Here is a 14616-nt window from a genome sequence, read left to right as displayed (position 1 = left end):
CTGGGGGTCATTACAACAACACCATGTGATGCGCCCTATGACATTTTTCTATCTCAGTTTTTGTTTCATCGTTTTATTCTCAGCCGTTTCGGATTTATAAGCACTGGACGTTTTATCTGAAACACCCTATATATACATATATATATATGAAATATACATTCAATAGTCTCCATAGTCAATACTACTACTATCACACAGAGTTTCTAATTTCTCCAGATAGATTTTTTAATTTACACATATGTTTTACTAGCAGCGTTCACCCCGCTTCGCTGCGGTCACCCCGGAACGCAATAAACTTTGTTACTTAGATAATTTTTACTTTTTCGCTTTCAAGTGATATGATAAAAACCATAGAAGATTGCAGTAAATCTTAACATTATATCGCCTGTCATTTATGTTAACCCGCCCCGCTTCGCTGCGGTCATCCCGGTGCTGGCATATTGTAAAAGTGTCTGTAAAAATAAGCAAATCAATTAAAAAATTTTAAACAGAAGATTCAAGCTATTTTCCGCTGTATATCGCCTGTCATTTATGTTAACCCGCCGAGTGACACGGTCATGCGGGTTGCATATAAATACGTTTATTTTTACCTATGATGAACTAATAACAAAGGATTTGTACGTTATGGACACTTGAATGGTCAATTATCTCAAGACACTGGTAATTAAAAATTAAAGTGATATGATAAAAACCATCTAGGGTCCAAATCCTAATAACCCCCCAAAAATGAAAGAAATTGGTTCAGCCGTATTAGCGTGATGAGCGGACAAAATTTTGTACGTTCTCTTTTATATATATAGATAGTTCTAGTGCCAATAACACTATTTGGGAAGTCGTTCATTCACTTTAGCTCTAAAATATTTATAAAACGTAAATATAAATAGTCTTTATTCCTTACTCAAAACTTTGTTTTAAATTGGTAGTTTAAAATATGACATCATCTAAACTAACAAATCAAACAATGAAATATTAAATTAACAACAATATCACATTTACAAAGCACACACACAATAAAGTTTGCCTTACTTTGATCAAAACCTGCTTCAAGACTGACCTGTGACTTACATGAAACATATATCTGCTCGCTAGTGGAGTCGTCAGACTCTGTTCAAAGGAAATAAAGCCACTGCAACGACTGCTCCCCCCCCCCTTTTTTTTTTTTGCAAGAAAGGGAACATTATCTTATTTAATGAACTAAACAAGTGTATGCACAGAATGGGGAATTTTATTTTCAATTTTAATAACAAAAGCGTCCTGTATAGTCCGAATAAGGAATTTTATTTTGATTTACAAACCTACAATTTTCGACTGAAAATCGTCACACCAATTTGTGGTTTTTCATACAATTTTCGACTGAAAATCATCACACCAATTTATGGTTTTTCATTTTACCCTCAAATAAACAAAATATTGCATGAATGTTTTATCACATTTATCACCTAGACAGGAGGCAGGAAAATTTATTTTTAAATTAGTGTTGGGCACAAAAACCGGTTTTTCGATTTTTACGAAAACCGAAACTGGTTTCGCTTCCACAGAAATAGTTTTATGGTTTTTCCAAAGGTTTTCACCGAAACGTTTTTGGAGAAAACCGAAATTCGGTTTCCGGTTTTTATAAAAAACGGTTTCGCCCATCCCTATTTTAAATCTGATCAACAGTATTAATTTTACTACGATCATTGAACTCTTATTTCGTCCGGAATTTCTTTCCACTCGCAATCCTTCTTTCTGCAAGCAAATTTCTGTTGATTCCACTACTGCTTCCTTCTATTTCTTTATCCCATCTATTGTATATAACGTAAATTTACAAAACTAATTGACTTAGGAATTTCAACAAATTGCTGTTTGTATCTTACATACTGTGGATCAATTACCAAAGAAAGGTTTCCCACTTACCTTTATCTGTATCGGGAAGTGCTATATGCAATGTTATAATGTGCTCAAATCGATCAATGATGTTGCGTAATTTAGATGATGTAAATGGTCGCTGTGAATCTTTGTCGTCCCCTGAAGCCACAAAAACCTATAAAATAAAATAATAATAAATCAATAATTATTATTACATAATATCGTAATCAGAGCTTCTACTTCAGAAGAGGAGTTAGCCTAAAACGGAAGTTCCGGTTACTTATGCAATGTCTTTCGGGCTATGTCAGTATAACTTGAATTGAATTTCTCTTAAAACTAAAAGAATTAAACTATTGGAATAACCTACGGTTTGCAAACAATTCAATACATAACTAATACAGGCTCGATAAAAACTCAACTCATACAGGATCAAAAGTTACGTGTAAGATTAAAATCGAGCCTTTTGGAACAATCTGGATGAATGGGTGTTTTAAACAACAAACTCGGTGTTGTTTCTGTCCATGTATTAAAAACTACTGAGGTCCACATTTAGGTGTAACTTCAGAACTAATGGTATACGATAACATGTGCAAAAATAAACAGTTGTAATTTGTAATTGAGGGGTGCACAATTTTATGATTAGGGAATTGCTTTCCAATCATCCTCATCACTATCACTAAATATACAGAACATTTCTCGAAGACTTCAACTTCTTGATATCTTTTAAACTATCCAACTGTACTCAATATATATATATATATATATATATATATATATATATGAATTTTTTTAAACTGCATGTTATTAATGCCAAATTTAGTACTTTTGATCCATATTCCATTTCTACATGAGTATAGTGATACCTCACTGAGTACTGTTGAACGATTGGACGCAAAACAATCTGGTAACATCAATCGCTGTATGTCTAACTATGTCTGCGAGACAGTAGAGATCACTCCCAACACATACTGTAATATTAAATGTAAAGTCGCAAGGGAAAGTAGATATTTATTTACATAATTCCCTTTCCTCGGAGAGTGGCTCAACGGCCGATTGATTACCTCTTAATGCGACGAGAATTTAGTACGACCCCAGATAATGTGAGTTTGCAGTGATATTATGGTGTTCGTGGGTATTCTCGGAGATGTCCAGTTTCTTCTCACATTCATATTTCAATAATTGTTTCACTGTCATTTACTTGTATTCATTTTTATAGCCTACAAGAAACTATCATGGAACCGTGGTTATCGTTAATTTTTCCCCCCTTCACAAACTTGGGGAATATGCGAAGCTGATTTGAATATAGTTTACAGCAATTTGAAGAAAAGTATGTTCTCTGATGAGTGTCCATACGGGAGAAGGGTAAGGAGCAATCGCTCCCTCCCTTAAGCTTAGAACTTTTTTACTTAGAAAAATACATGAATATATGAATAAAATACCTACCTTTACTTTATTACACCTACTTTCTTTCCTGCCTGTGGTTTAGGATTAGGAACATCAGAACTATCTCAAAAACGAAAGGTAAGGTTCGTAACTAGATGAACGTCGGTCATGTACATTAAACATGAGCGTTCAGAAAGAGAATATGTAACTTTGAGATGTAGTTTAAATGCGAACAACATCGTCATGTTGTGTATGTGTGACTTATTAATGTATCGAGTCATGTGAACAACAGAAACACTGACCTGCTAGCTTTAAGTGATTTAAGTCTAAAGTTGGAATAGGATAAGTCATAAGCTTGAAATTTTTTCTCCTCTTTTTTTCAGACTGATTGTTAAACCGATTGTTAGACAGTAGCTTCTTTGTGGGTTAAAGTTTTACTAGTAAGAGTTGCGTAGACAAATCATAGGTAAGTGTGGAATACATTCACTGCTAAAGAGGATTAAGTTAGGAATTGACTAATTGTCCTCAGATTTTAAAGTCAGTGACAGAGACACTCACTACTTCTCTTATTTATTTATTATTTATGACAGTATCTGGCTAACTATTACTGAGGCATTTAGTCTGATTTAACAACCTTTTGACACATTTTGCACGTGTTATGATGAGCCCACACGTTTTAGAGTTACGGAATTCAGTTTAAGGAGACTAAAATGTTTATATCCAGATTTACATAAGGAAAGAATTTTTGTTACATAAATCCGCAATATATATACGTAATATGTATATATAAGAACGAGCGAGCTAAACTGGATTAGAATGTATTGAACAGAATTCTTCTTCAATGTCGTGCACTTATCATCGCCAGGGCTATCATACTGAACATGACTGATGGGAAAAAAAAAGTTCCAGCCTAAAGCAAGCGGGTGCAATTCACTATGATAAGGATGAAACTAAATAAGAAAAAGCGGAATGGCTATTACTCACTGCAAAAAAATATGTAGCAGAATTTTCTTCTACATGCAACAGGTAGTAGCGTTTTCGGAAGATGAAACTTCCTTCATCAGCCTATGGTAGACTTCAAAAAGGATTAAAAAACCCTGAAGGATGGTTTAAAAATGGTTAAAAGGTTAGGATACGTAAAAAACAAATCTTCTGTCAAACACTAAAACACACGGGAATGTCTGTAAAAATTTTGGAGTTAATTCTTGGTGAAGACATAGTTGCACAGGCTGATGAAAGAAGTTGCATCTTCCGAAAGCGCTACCTGTTGCATGTAGAAGAAAATTCTGTGACATATTTTCCGAGGTGAGTAATAACCTTTCCGCTTTTTCTCATTGAATATAATCACTGCTCGTAATATTGTGATAGGATGAAACTACTTTTGTACGCCATTGCGGCTATATACGTGGGGGTTCCTAACAGAAACTGAACTAATTTTTTGGTAAGCAGAGCTTTTGTAGTACCGCCTTCTGCCACTAAGAGCGCATAGAGCGAACATCCCTGAGTCAGTAAACCGAGTGCTTTGCTGAAAAAGGTCAAGACTAGTTTCGTCAGAGTTTATAATGACAAATGTTTTGCGTGATCCTAGTTTTTGCAATGGCTGATTTTCGTGAACAGTGTGCGGCGGTAAAATTCTGCTTTTTGCTCAGAAAAAAGTGGAACAGAAACTCCTGAAATGTTAAAAACGGCGTACAAGGACGATGCTACGGAGAAAATTCATGGTTTTCTGTTTCAAAAATGGTGAAATGTCAATTGATGACGAACCGTTCTGGTCGTCCTTCCACGGCCCGAACACATGAAAATGCTGTAAAAAATCATGCAATCATCAACGAAGACCGACGACGGTCCATTGAAGAAATTGTGCAGCTGTCGGGAGTGAATTGGAGTTCAGTGCAACGAATTTTGACAGTGGCTGCCAAATTCGTGCCAAGACTGCTGACTACTGAAAAAAAAAAAAAAAAAAAACAAGATCGCGTGGAAGCATGTTGTGCTTTGAAAAAAAGAGTCCAGAAATGATCCAAACTTCTTTTTTAAAAAATTATCACAGGTGACGAACCTTGGCACGAAAAAGGAACATTAAAGGAAAACGTTTTGCTGATGTTGCTGAGGTGAAGAAAAAAACGATGGAAGCGCTGTCAAGCATCATAAACGATGAATTTAAACAAGGTTTTGAAAAATGGAATAAAAGATTAGACAACGTATCAGTACAAGTGGAGAACACTTTGAAGGGAAGTGAGAACACTGAAGATTTGTGTTTAAAATGTAAATAAATAAGTTTAAAAAAAAAAAGTTCAGTTTCTTTTGAGTACCTCCTCGTATGAAGAGTACCATAAAAATCGACCCCTAACCTTGGAATCACTCATATGGACGACCATGTGCCCCCTTTAATTACGAAAGATGTGGTCAAACGCTTGTATTGATTTCGAAATAACTTACAAAAACAGGTAGTAGAGTACACAGGTGTATTACCCTCTTTTGCTGACGAGTGTTAAATATGGCCCCATATTCACTGGAGTAACACAAAACTATTATGAGAAGAGAAGACACTCTTCGTCTTCTTACTTATTTCCGGCATCTGCTAATGAATCAAACTACTTCTAGAAAAAAGAATGAAAAAAGAAGAAAAAATCTTACAGAAAGTACGAAAGATCCTTTTCCTTACCTTATTTGAGCTATAGAATCCTTCCACTTTTAACGTCTTATCATCATTGACCAACAACCGTGGATCATTACTATATTTCTCTAACACTACCCGAACATTATCTGTAGGAAAATTTAAAGCTTTCACTAGAGTTTGTTTAAAGTCACCAATTGTTTGGGACAGGTTTCCGCGTACAAGGATTGGTCCATCAACTTCTTCTGATTCCACATCAACGATAAATACTTTGGCCTGAACACCTGGAAAACAAAAAAAAATATAGATAATATGAAAATTCTTATTTTCTAGGGGTAGTATTCGAATAGATACAAACACAGAAGCTGCATCGCATCCACTGAATTTCTTAAGTTTATATACACAAAAGTAAAGTTAATAAATATATATATATTACAGGCAAGGTTTGGCAGAAAAGTAAGCAGACTGGTAGCTACGCTTGAACCAACAAAAATACTGTTACCTCTCTCTTTCGAAGCCGTGTTAGTTAACCCTTAATGAAGAATCAACACAGGTCTGGAATGAGACATTGTAAACTCTCCCTGCTCAGTTTCCTTTTGCTTGGCAGTCAGGAGATCGTCCACAATAAATTTCTCTCTCCAGGACAAACTATCAATGAAACATTTTATCGGAAGTCCTTCAAAGACTTAAAAAGAAGATTCATATGTGTAATCAAGCTATTCTCCTACTTGGATGCTACATCACAACAATGGCCCATGTTACACGGTAGCCTCCTTTAATGAAGTTTTGAAGAAAGAAAAAAAAGGAAAAACAAAGCATTCCTGTTGTTCCACAGATCCCATATTCACCGGATACAGCCTGTGAGGTCTTAAAACTGGTATGCCTATGGAAGAGCAACCCGTTGAAAACTGTGCGATTTCAATAATTCTATTTATATCAGAATATGTCAGTCCGCTAATTCCGTAACGCTAATTCCTAATAGTACACAGTTAAGCTAATAGATGTCACTACGTACGCTACATGCCTTACTGACGCCAACAGATGTCTCTAGTGTGCAGGCAATTATAAGATATGAAACTATTATGACGATTTAATTGCAACTTAAAAACTGTATTGTTTCTATGTAATTATTCCACTTTTTTATATTTATTTATTTAGCTCTACACATTATTTACGCTTTACGAGTATGCACCGAAGCTAAGAGAAACAGTGATAATAAGATGGATGATAATGATGGAATTACAAGTGGAAGGGAACGGGAGAATCCCGAGAAAATCACGCACAAGCCAGAGGTGAGTGCTCCATCAAAAAATAAATAAAAAATAATAATAAATAAAAAAAACAAAGGACTAAAAAGTTCACAGAACATGAACAATGTTACAACCTGCATAAAAGCAAGGACACACCCAACAATATCAATATCACTGCACAATGCACGGTCAAGTGTACGCGACAGTCCGCGGTGCTCTCTAAGGTCTGTTCTGTTTGGTTTGAAATAAATAGGAATTTTACTAATTTCTTCCTCAAATCTATTTAAATGTATCCTTACCTCATGAATAAATTTTGTTATGCATAATTTTAATCCTTAATAATCGAATTTAATATAAGTAATACTAAATCTCTATTTAATGTAAAATTAGTTTGCAAAAGAAACGGACAATAAAATTGGTTTGAAGAAGAATAGAGCATAATCGAAACCTTCAAATTTCAGTTCATTTCGAAGTAAACAGAAAAAGCAATTCCCCACAGAAATCAACTGGCTAAAAAATTAACGATAACCAGTATTAGACCAGAGGCGCACCCACGCGGAGGGACCACCGAGTTCAGACTCTCCTCCCCCAAAAAAAAGCTGTAACTCGACTACCATTTGTACACTTTCTTAACACAGCTATACTTATTTCATAGGCAAATGACTGATGTATCCCAAGATTTGATTTTGTGCTACAACTGTATTCTTTCTTATAAAAATAATCTAGTTCTATTATATTTCTGAGAATATACATGGCAGGCTGTAATTAACAATTATTTATCGTCTTATTACACACGTTTAATACCACATAGACCCCCACCCCCAAGAAATTTTGGACCCCTTCCAACAAATGTGTCTGGTGCGCGTCTGTATTGGACACAGTTAATTACTCAGTCCTTATATACGTACGTAAATCTCAATCCATTCCTTAACTCTAGTTCTCTATTTCCAAATTTTCATATACCTTCTTGAACCAGAAGGAAAAGGAACTAATCACCCTATCGGTGCGCTACTGGTTACCCTAATGGACTTGCATCGTCACGTTATAGGTGAATGAGATAGAACCTGACTTTTAAGTGAAACAGCCAGCCACATTAACCCTTTATAGGGAAAAGCGTGGCGTATCAACACATCCAATCGTTCCGTTAACACGAGTGTGGTTTATAACTCCCATTTGGGTTTAATTTGTCAAGTAAGTAATAGATCATAAGCTTGGTCGGCTTTTAGAGCGACCATTTTGCTTATCTCAAAAAATATTACACGACTTCATGGAATACAGGATGATTATGGAGAATAGTGCTACAAGACATTTCCCCTTAATTCCGGTAAGCAGAGGATTAGTATTCGCAACATTAATGTTTTATACTTGTGAATTCAGGCATCAAGAGCAAACTGTATAAGTCTTCGCATCAACAAGCGAGCCATGCCATAACCAGCTAACTAGCAATAAATAACGGCATTATATTTCCATAAATGATATTATCAATGATGTAAGATTTTTTCGGAATCCCTGCAATTAAGTGATAAAATCTAATAAATATACTGTCTTCTGCCTAACCACTCTTGAAGTAGGAATTGTCATTCTGATCCAACATTTTTCACTTCAACCACCACGCTATTTGGACATTATATTCGTAGCATTTCTTAATCTTTTGAAGGAGAACGTAACTATACTGTAGCGTTAGTCTTTGTATCTTTAACTCCTGGAGATGTTTTACCATAGGAAATACCATTTTGCAGAGAATAAGTAATTTTCAGGCTGCTGCGGACTTCACCTCCAGTCCCTCGTACTGTTTTATGTCAACCTTTGAAGAGTCTCAATACCAAATTTCATGTCTCTAACCTTAAGGGATTTCGAGATATGGCCATTTTACTTTAACAACTGCCATTTCCACTTGTTTTCTTCTACTCGTCTTTTTTCTTCCCTTGTAAGAAAAAAAAAAGTGAAACACGTGTCTAGTTATTTTAAATGGTAAGACCATATATCAAATTTCATATCTCTACCTTTCAGACATTCGGAGATATGCACTATAGTAACTGCCACCCTATCTTTCCCCTTTCCTCGTTGAATTTCCAAAAATCCTTTCTTAGTAGTACATTACATCCTAAATCCTATGTATTGTCAATATTTCAAGTTTCTAACTTAAACTGGTTGGCCTGGGCGACAGGCAGTCAGTCAGGACGACTTCTTTTTTTATATTGAGATGATGATGTCCATATTTCCAAATCTCGAAAGGGCGGAGACACGAAATTTGGTATATTAACTTCACGTTTAAAAGAATTAGGCGTGTTTCATCGTTTTTTTATATTTCCCCTAGAAGGGGAGAAAATACATCCTTCCCCCTTCATCGTCGAATTCCCAAAAATCCCTCCCTAGTGGCACCTTACGTCACAAATCCTATCGACTGTCAAGATTTTAAGTTTCTAGCTTAAGATTTGGCCTGGGCATTGATCAGCCAGTCAGAACGACTTCTTTTATACAGAGAAATTTAACACCCGTTAACAGTATAAAATCGCAATTTCATTCACAAAAGCCCACAAGAATAAATTTCATGTATTTTTATTTGTACCTCAGCTAAAATCGGGTGTATATTGGCCAGAGGCCAGGACAGCCGAGCCGAGGTACAGCATTGTGAGTCCTGCACCGCGTATTCACTCGAGCATTCTTTAGAGAAAGACCTTTCCAACACTGATTGTGATTCACACTCAATCAATGCACTTTGACTTCTCGATCCGCATTATCTCCAGCTTCCTCTGCTAGGCAAATGGCCTAAAAGCTGTCCTTAAGCGGAATACCAACCATACAAGATGTGATCAAAAAATACGCTTTTTTAAAATTTATTTATAGCAGCAACTGCTGATGCTACATCCGTTTGATGTAATTTGTCCGATAGTCTGATCCGCTAAGACAGGCAGCATCAAGTTGGAACACGTTCTGACTTGTCAGTCAGCGTCCAGGCCGCTACAGTGAGGTTGTGTTTACCATGTCTGTTGCGCATCATCTAAGTTCTGTTTCAAGTTGCAAACAAGCCCCAAAGAAACTCATGAAATGTTGAGACTAGTGTATGGCGACAATGCTGTAACCCTGAACTATTTACAAGTAGTATAAGAGATTTAAGCGGAAATGAGTCGGTAGAAGACGAGCAATGTTCAGGACATCCATTAACCTCAAAAACAGAAGAAAACGCGCAAAAAGTGGCTACACTCTTCGTCCAAACAGGCGAGTAACTGTTCGAGAGATTACCGAAAAACTTATCATCTCGTACAGGTTCGTGCAAAGCATTTTAACCGCCGATTTGCAAATGAGAAGAGTGGGTGCGAAATTCGTTCCCCAACTTTTGATTGAAGAACAGAGTTTTTGATCGATAAAAAGTATTGGTTTGTCCACATCCACAGTATTCTCCGGATATAGTACCATACAACTTCTAGCTCTTCCCCAAAATTAAAACTGTACTTAACGGAAAACGTTTTGACACCATTCCTGTCATTGAGAGAACCACGACAGAGCAGCTGAACGCCCTTCCAACAGAAGCCTTCCAGAAATACTTTCAGTCATGGATTCAACATTGGGATAAGTACATTCCTAGCCAAGGACAGTACTTTGAAGGAGATTAAATCAAATTCCACGTAAGCTTATTACTTTTTTTCTAATAAAATTATTCACTGCGTTTTTTGATCACACCTCGTACACACATCAGAAATACATTTTATAATGATACGTACCTCCAGGCTGGTAAACTTCAAATTCCTTATCCTTGTCTCTGATCTCCATTAGCAGGTCATATTTGTAACTGGTTCGAATACTCCTTAATACTTCGGCAATTGGATCATCATCACGGTCTTCAAAACTACATTCTATACTATCTTGTAACCTATCATAATTGACTAAGCGACACTGGTCTAGAGGAACTATGCCTTCGAGTTCTAATTTCTGGAAAAAAAGAAAGTGAAGCATGTGGTTAGAACAAAGAAGTCAGAGTGTAGACATACGAAAATCAAAAAAGATACATGATTGCTTAAGCACATTTATACTATGCTGTTTACAATAGATACGATTATACTGTGGAATAAATTACTTTGACAGCTGTATGGAGTGAAATTTGCCTCCATGACAATAAATATATTAATTATCTAGAAAGCTCACAGACTGATAGAAAAGAAGCGTAGTTGGTATCCAATCAAACAAATGCATAATATGGGCCAGAATTTTATAATCAACATATTAGGATATACGGCAGTCAAACTGGCAATATCGTATTTATCTGAGGCAATTTTCATCAAATTCTTGTAGTCTTGCATTTTGCATTTCTATTATTGAGGAGAACCTGTTTTTTCAGCAATGTTTTTTTCAATACAAAGTGAATACCGTATTTGCGCGAATATAGGCCGTACTTTTTCCCTAAATTTTGGCTTGAAAAATCATGGTGAGGCCAATAATCGAGATTTTCCCCCTCAGATCATAAATCGTCAATTTCAAAATGACATGTACACGTTATCTTGTGGGTTGAAATTAATATCATTACAAGTTACTGCAATTATGTTTGTAAACCATCAGAGATTTAAGAAGAAAACAGCAGAAAAACATATTTTGTTCGCAAAAATTTTGCTGGGTACCAGTAAAACCTTACACTGGCATAAATAGCACTTGTACACTTAATATCTTTATTAACAGGAATATGTATCTTTGTTATACAGTATATATATATAATATACATTGTATATTATGTATATATAGTAGCTGTTCCAGAAAAAAGAAAAACAACTTTACTTAGCAAAACTGTCAGCTTGTTTTTAGCCACCCAAATCACGCACAATTACTTCCCATCATTTCAGCATCTGATTCTGCACTCCCGCCAGACTATACAGAATGCTGCTCAGAGTCACTATCACGAAGATTATCTTCGTGAGTCACCCTTAGTTATGCGAGAGTTAAAGAAGGAGAGGGAGAAAGACACACATTTCAAAGTACTATCTAGTTGAACTTTCTTGTAAAGTTAGTACCGCGGCCTATATTCGCGCAAATACGGTATTCGCCGCTATTAATTAATATATATATATATATATTTCATATTGTGAGGGGCTGTTAGCGTAATGAGAAATTAAAGGACATTCTCAATTTTAACTTTTGAAATAAATTTGTTTACGCTTTCAAAAGTACTGTTCCTAATCTGCAACTGTTCTCAACTTATGATTGTTATGATGATGTTAATACACAAATTCCAGATGTGACAAGAAGTTTTTATTCTGAAAAGACAACGGAAAGTTGCTGGTGAAAACACTTCAGAACTTGGTTCAACACGGGGCATTTCTGTGTACTCTGTGTACATCAGTTTAATTATGCAGCAACATGCATGACGATATCGCGCTGTTGGCACAGGAACGCGTTACCGAGAAAGTGAATTTCAAATGCCGGTTTACAATAACTCAACTCACCAAAGACTTTCCTGAATTGCCTGCGTAAACAGTGCATCAGATTATGACTGACAAACTGGGTTATCACAAACGTGTGCGAGGTGGGTGCCAAAAGTGCCAACAGACGTTCACAAAAAGCAAACAGTAACAGCTGCACGCAATTTTTAACCCGCTGGGGGGGGGGGATGACATCTTTTCTTACATATTGACGTGGGATGAAACCTGAATATCGTACGCCACTAGGGAGTCGGAGCAGCAGTCAATGCAATAGCGGTACTCTGATTCTCCTACAGGAATGAAATTTAATCAAATCAGTTCACAAAATTATGGCAACTGTGTTTTGGGACCAAAAGGGTGTGATTCTTACGGGATTCTTGGAATTATGGCGAACAATTACAGCAGATGTGTATTGCCAAACATTGAATTAATCTGCGCCATGCCTTCTAAAATCAGCGGAGAGGAATGCTACGCTCTGGAATTATTCTCATGACAACGCCCGCCCACATACAGCTACTCGTACTGCTGAGACAATTCAAAGATTTCGACGGAAACTATTCAATCATCTTCCTTTACAGCCCCGACTTTGCCCCTAGTGATTTCTTTCTTTTTCTTCGTCTAAGAACGTGGCTTGCATCGAAGCGGTTTCAACGACAGTAAAGTGCTCACTACATCAGTTCTGAACTGGCTACACTCTCAGGCGGCAGATTTTAACACAGTGAGTATACGGAAGCTTGTGGCACACTACCAGAAATGTCTGGAGGTTCATGGTGACATCAAAAATAGCCCAGGTATGTACTTATATATCAATCACAATAAATTTCTTCTTTTTTTTTTTTTTAATATCGGCCTTTTTTGTGACATGAGCCTCATATTTCGCGAAACACAAATAGTGAAAGTCACGCTATTACCACCTGAGGAAATGCTAGAAGCTAAAATACGGAAAAGTGGAAAGCTACGTGAAACTAATCGAAACTTATCATGCTGACCTGAGAAGAAAATAATTTATTACTGTTCTATACTAGTGAAGTAGTCTGAGCGACAGTGAAAGTCATATTATGTTGTATATTATGTTAATTATTGGTTTCTCCGCGAAAATATTTTTTTTTAATTTTTTTTATTTTTTAAAACTATCTGAGAAGTATCTTACTGCAGAAAACGAATGTTAAATAATAAATATTTTATAATTTTATGTTGTTCTAGACATATATTCCAGATACATTTTGTGGGTTACAGAAGGAAGTCGGGACCATCTACTGGCTTGACAGATATACAGGTGTTTCAAAACAACACCGATAGCGTTTGAGAGGTGATTCCTGACACCAAAATAAGACAAAAAGTATACACCAACTTGGGTGCACAAATGCTTTCTTTCGGAGTTATAGGCTGCGGAAAACATGAAAAAACGAACTTTAAAGATCAACAGCTCCAAAACTATTAGACTACCTTAGTCGGGTCAAGACTTCTCTTAGGAACTAGTATGTGTCCTATCCAAATATCCAAGTTTCAGAATCCTGCGGAACTTCCGTACCAATTTTTATATAGGTAGTTAGTGAGTACTTCAAATTGCACCTAGCCAAACTTCCTCTATAAATATAGTTGCGTAAGTACCTTAGGATCCTGAAACATTTATTTTTGGATACTACACATAGAAACACTCTGTATGTGAAGCAGAAATATTAATTTGTGAATATGTGTCAATAAACAGATTTCAGTATTAAACACAATTTCTTCTTGTGTTTGCAAAACCTATACATTTATAAACTGGGCCTATAACTGAACTTCACACATTATAATGAATAATAACAAAAAATAATTTAAGTAAATACACTATACCTTGTACGCTTGCTCGGTGGCTTCTTTAAGGTAGTTTCGTTATGGCAAAAGAGATTTGTATCTACCAACGAGTTCTGCGTCGGATGATGGCAATAGAGTTTTATTTTACACATGTCCATTTCTTTCTCCCTGGCTAACCTCTCCCGTTCTTCTTTGTCCTTCATAGTCTGCAACAATTGCTAAAAAGAAAAGAAAATCAGATAAATATAATAATAGATCACTGTTTCTTCTATACAGGAATAAGATCGACGTAGAGCGAGAACGTGGTAGAATGCGT

General features: G+C 36.1%; 1 protein-coding gene across 1 annotated transcript in view; it reads right to left on the bottom strand.

Moving 5' to 3' along the window:
- Positions 1 to 1910: 1910 nt before the first annotated feature.
- Positions 1911 to 14616, bottom strand: part of LOC145677142 (ubiquitin carboxyl-terminal hydrolase 47-like) — a gene marked incomplete at its 3' end in the record, with an annotated part of 77246 nt that continues 64540 nt past the window's right edge. Inside the window, 5 exon segments of the mRNA XM_081747787.1 lie at positions 1911 to 2023; positions 5894 to 6129; positions 10818 to 11025; positions 14340 to 14368; positions 14371 to 14518. Coding sequence (XP_081603913.1) covers positions 1911 to 2023; positions 5894 to 6129; positions 10818 to 11025; positions 14340 to 14368; positions 14371 to 14518 — 734 coding nt within the window.

The sequence above is a fragment of the Thermobia domestica genome, unplaced genomic scaffold (genome assembly GCF_964235325.1).
Source record: "Thermobia domestica unplaced genomic scaffold, izTheDome1.hap1.1 HAP1_SCAFFOLD_655, whole genome shotgun sequence".
Classification (NCBI taxonomy): Eukaryota; Metazoa; Arthropoda; class Insecta; order Zygentoma; family Lepismatidae; genus Thermobia; species Thermobia domestica.
The sequence above is the reverse complement of the archived record's forward strand: the minus strand, read 5'-3'. Positions and strand labels throughout refer to the sequence as shown.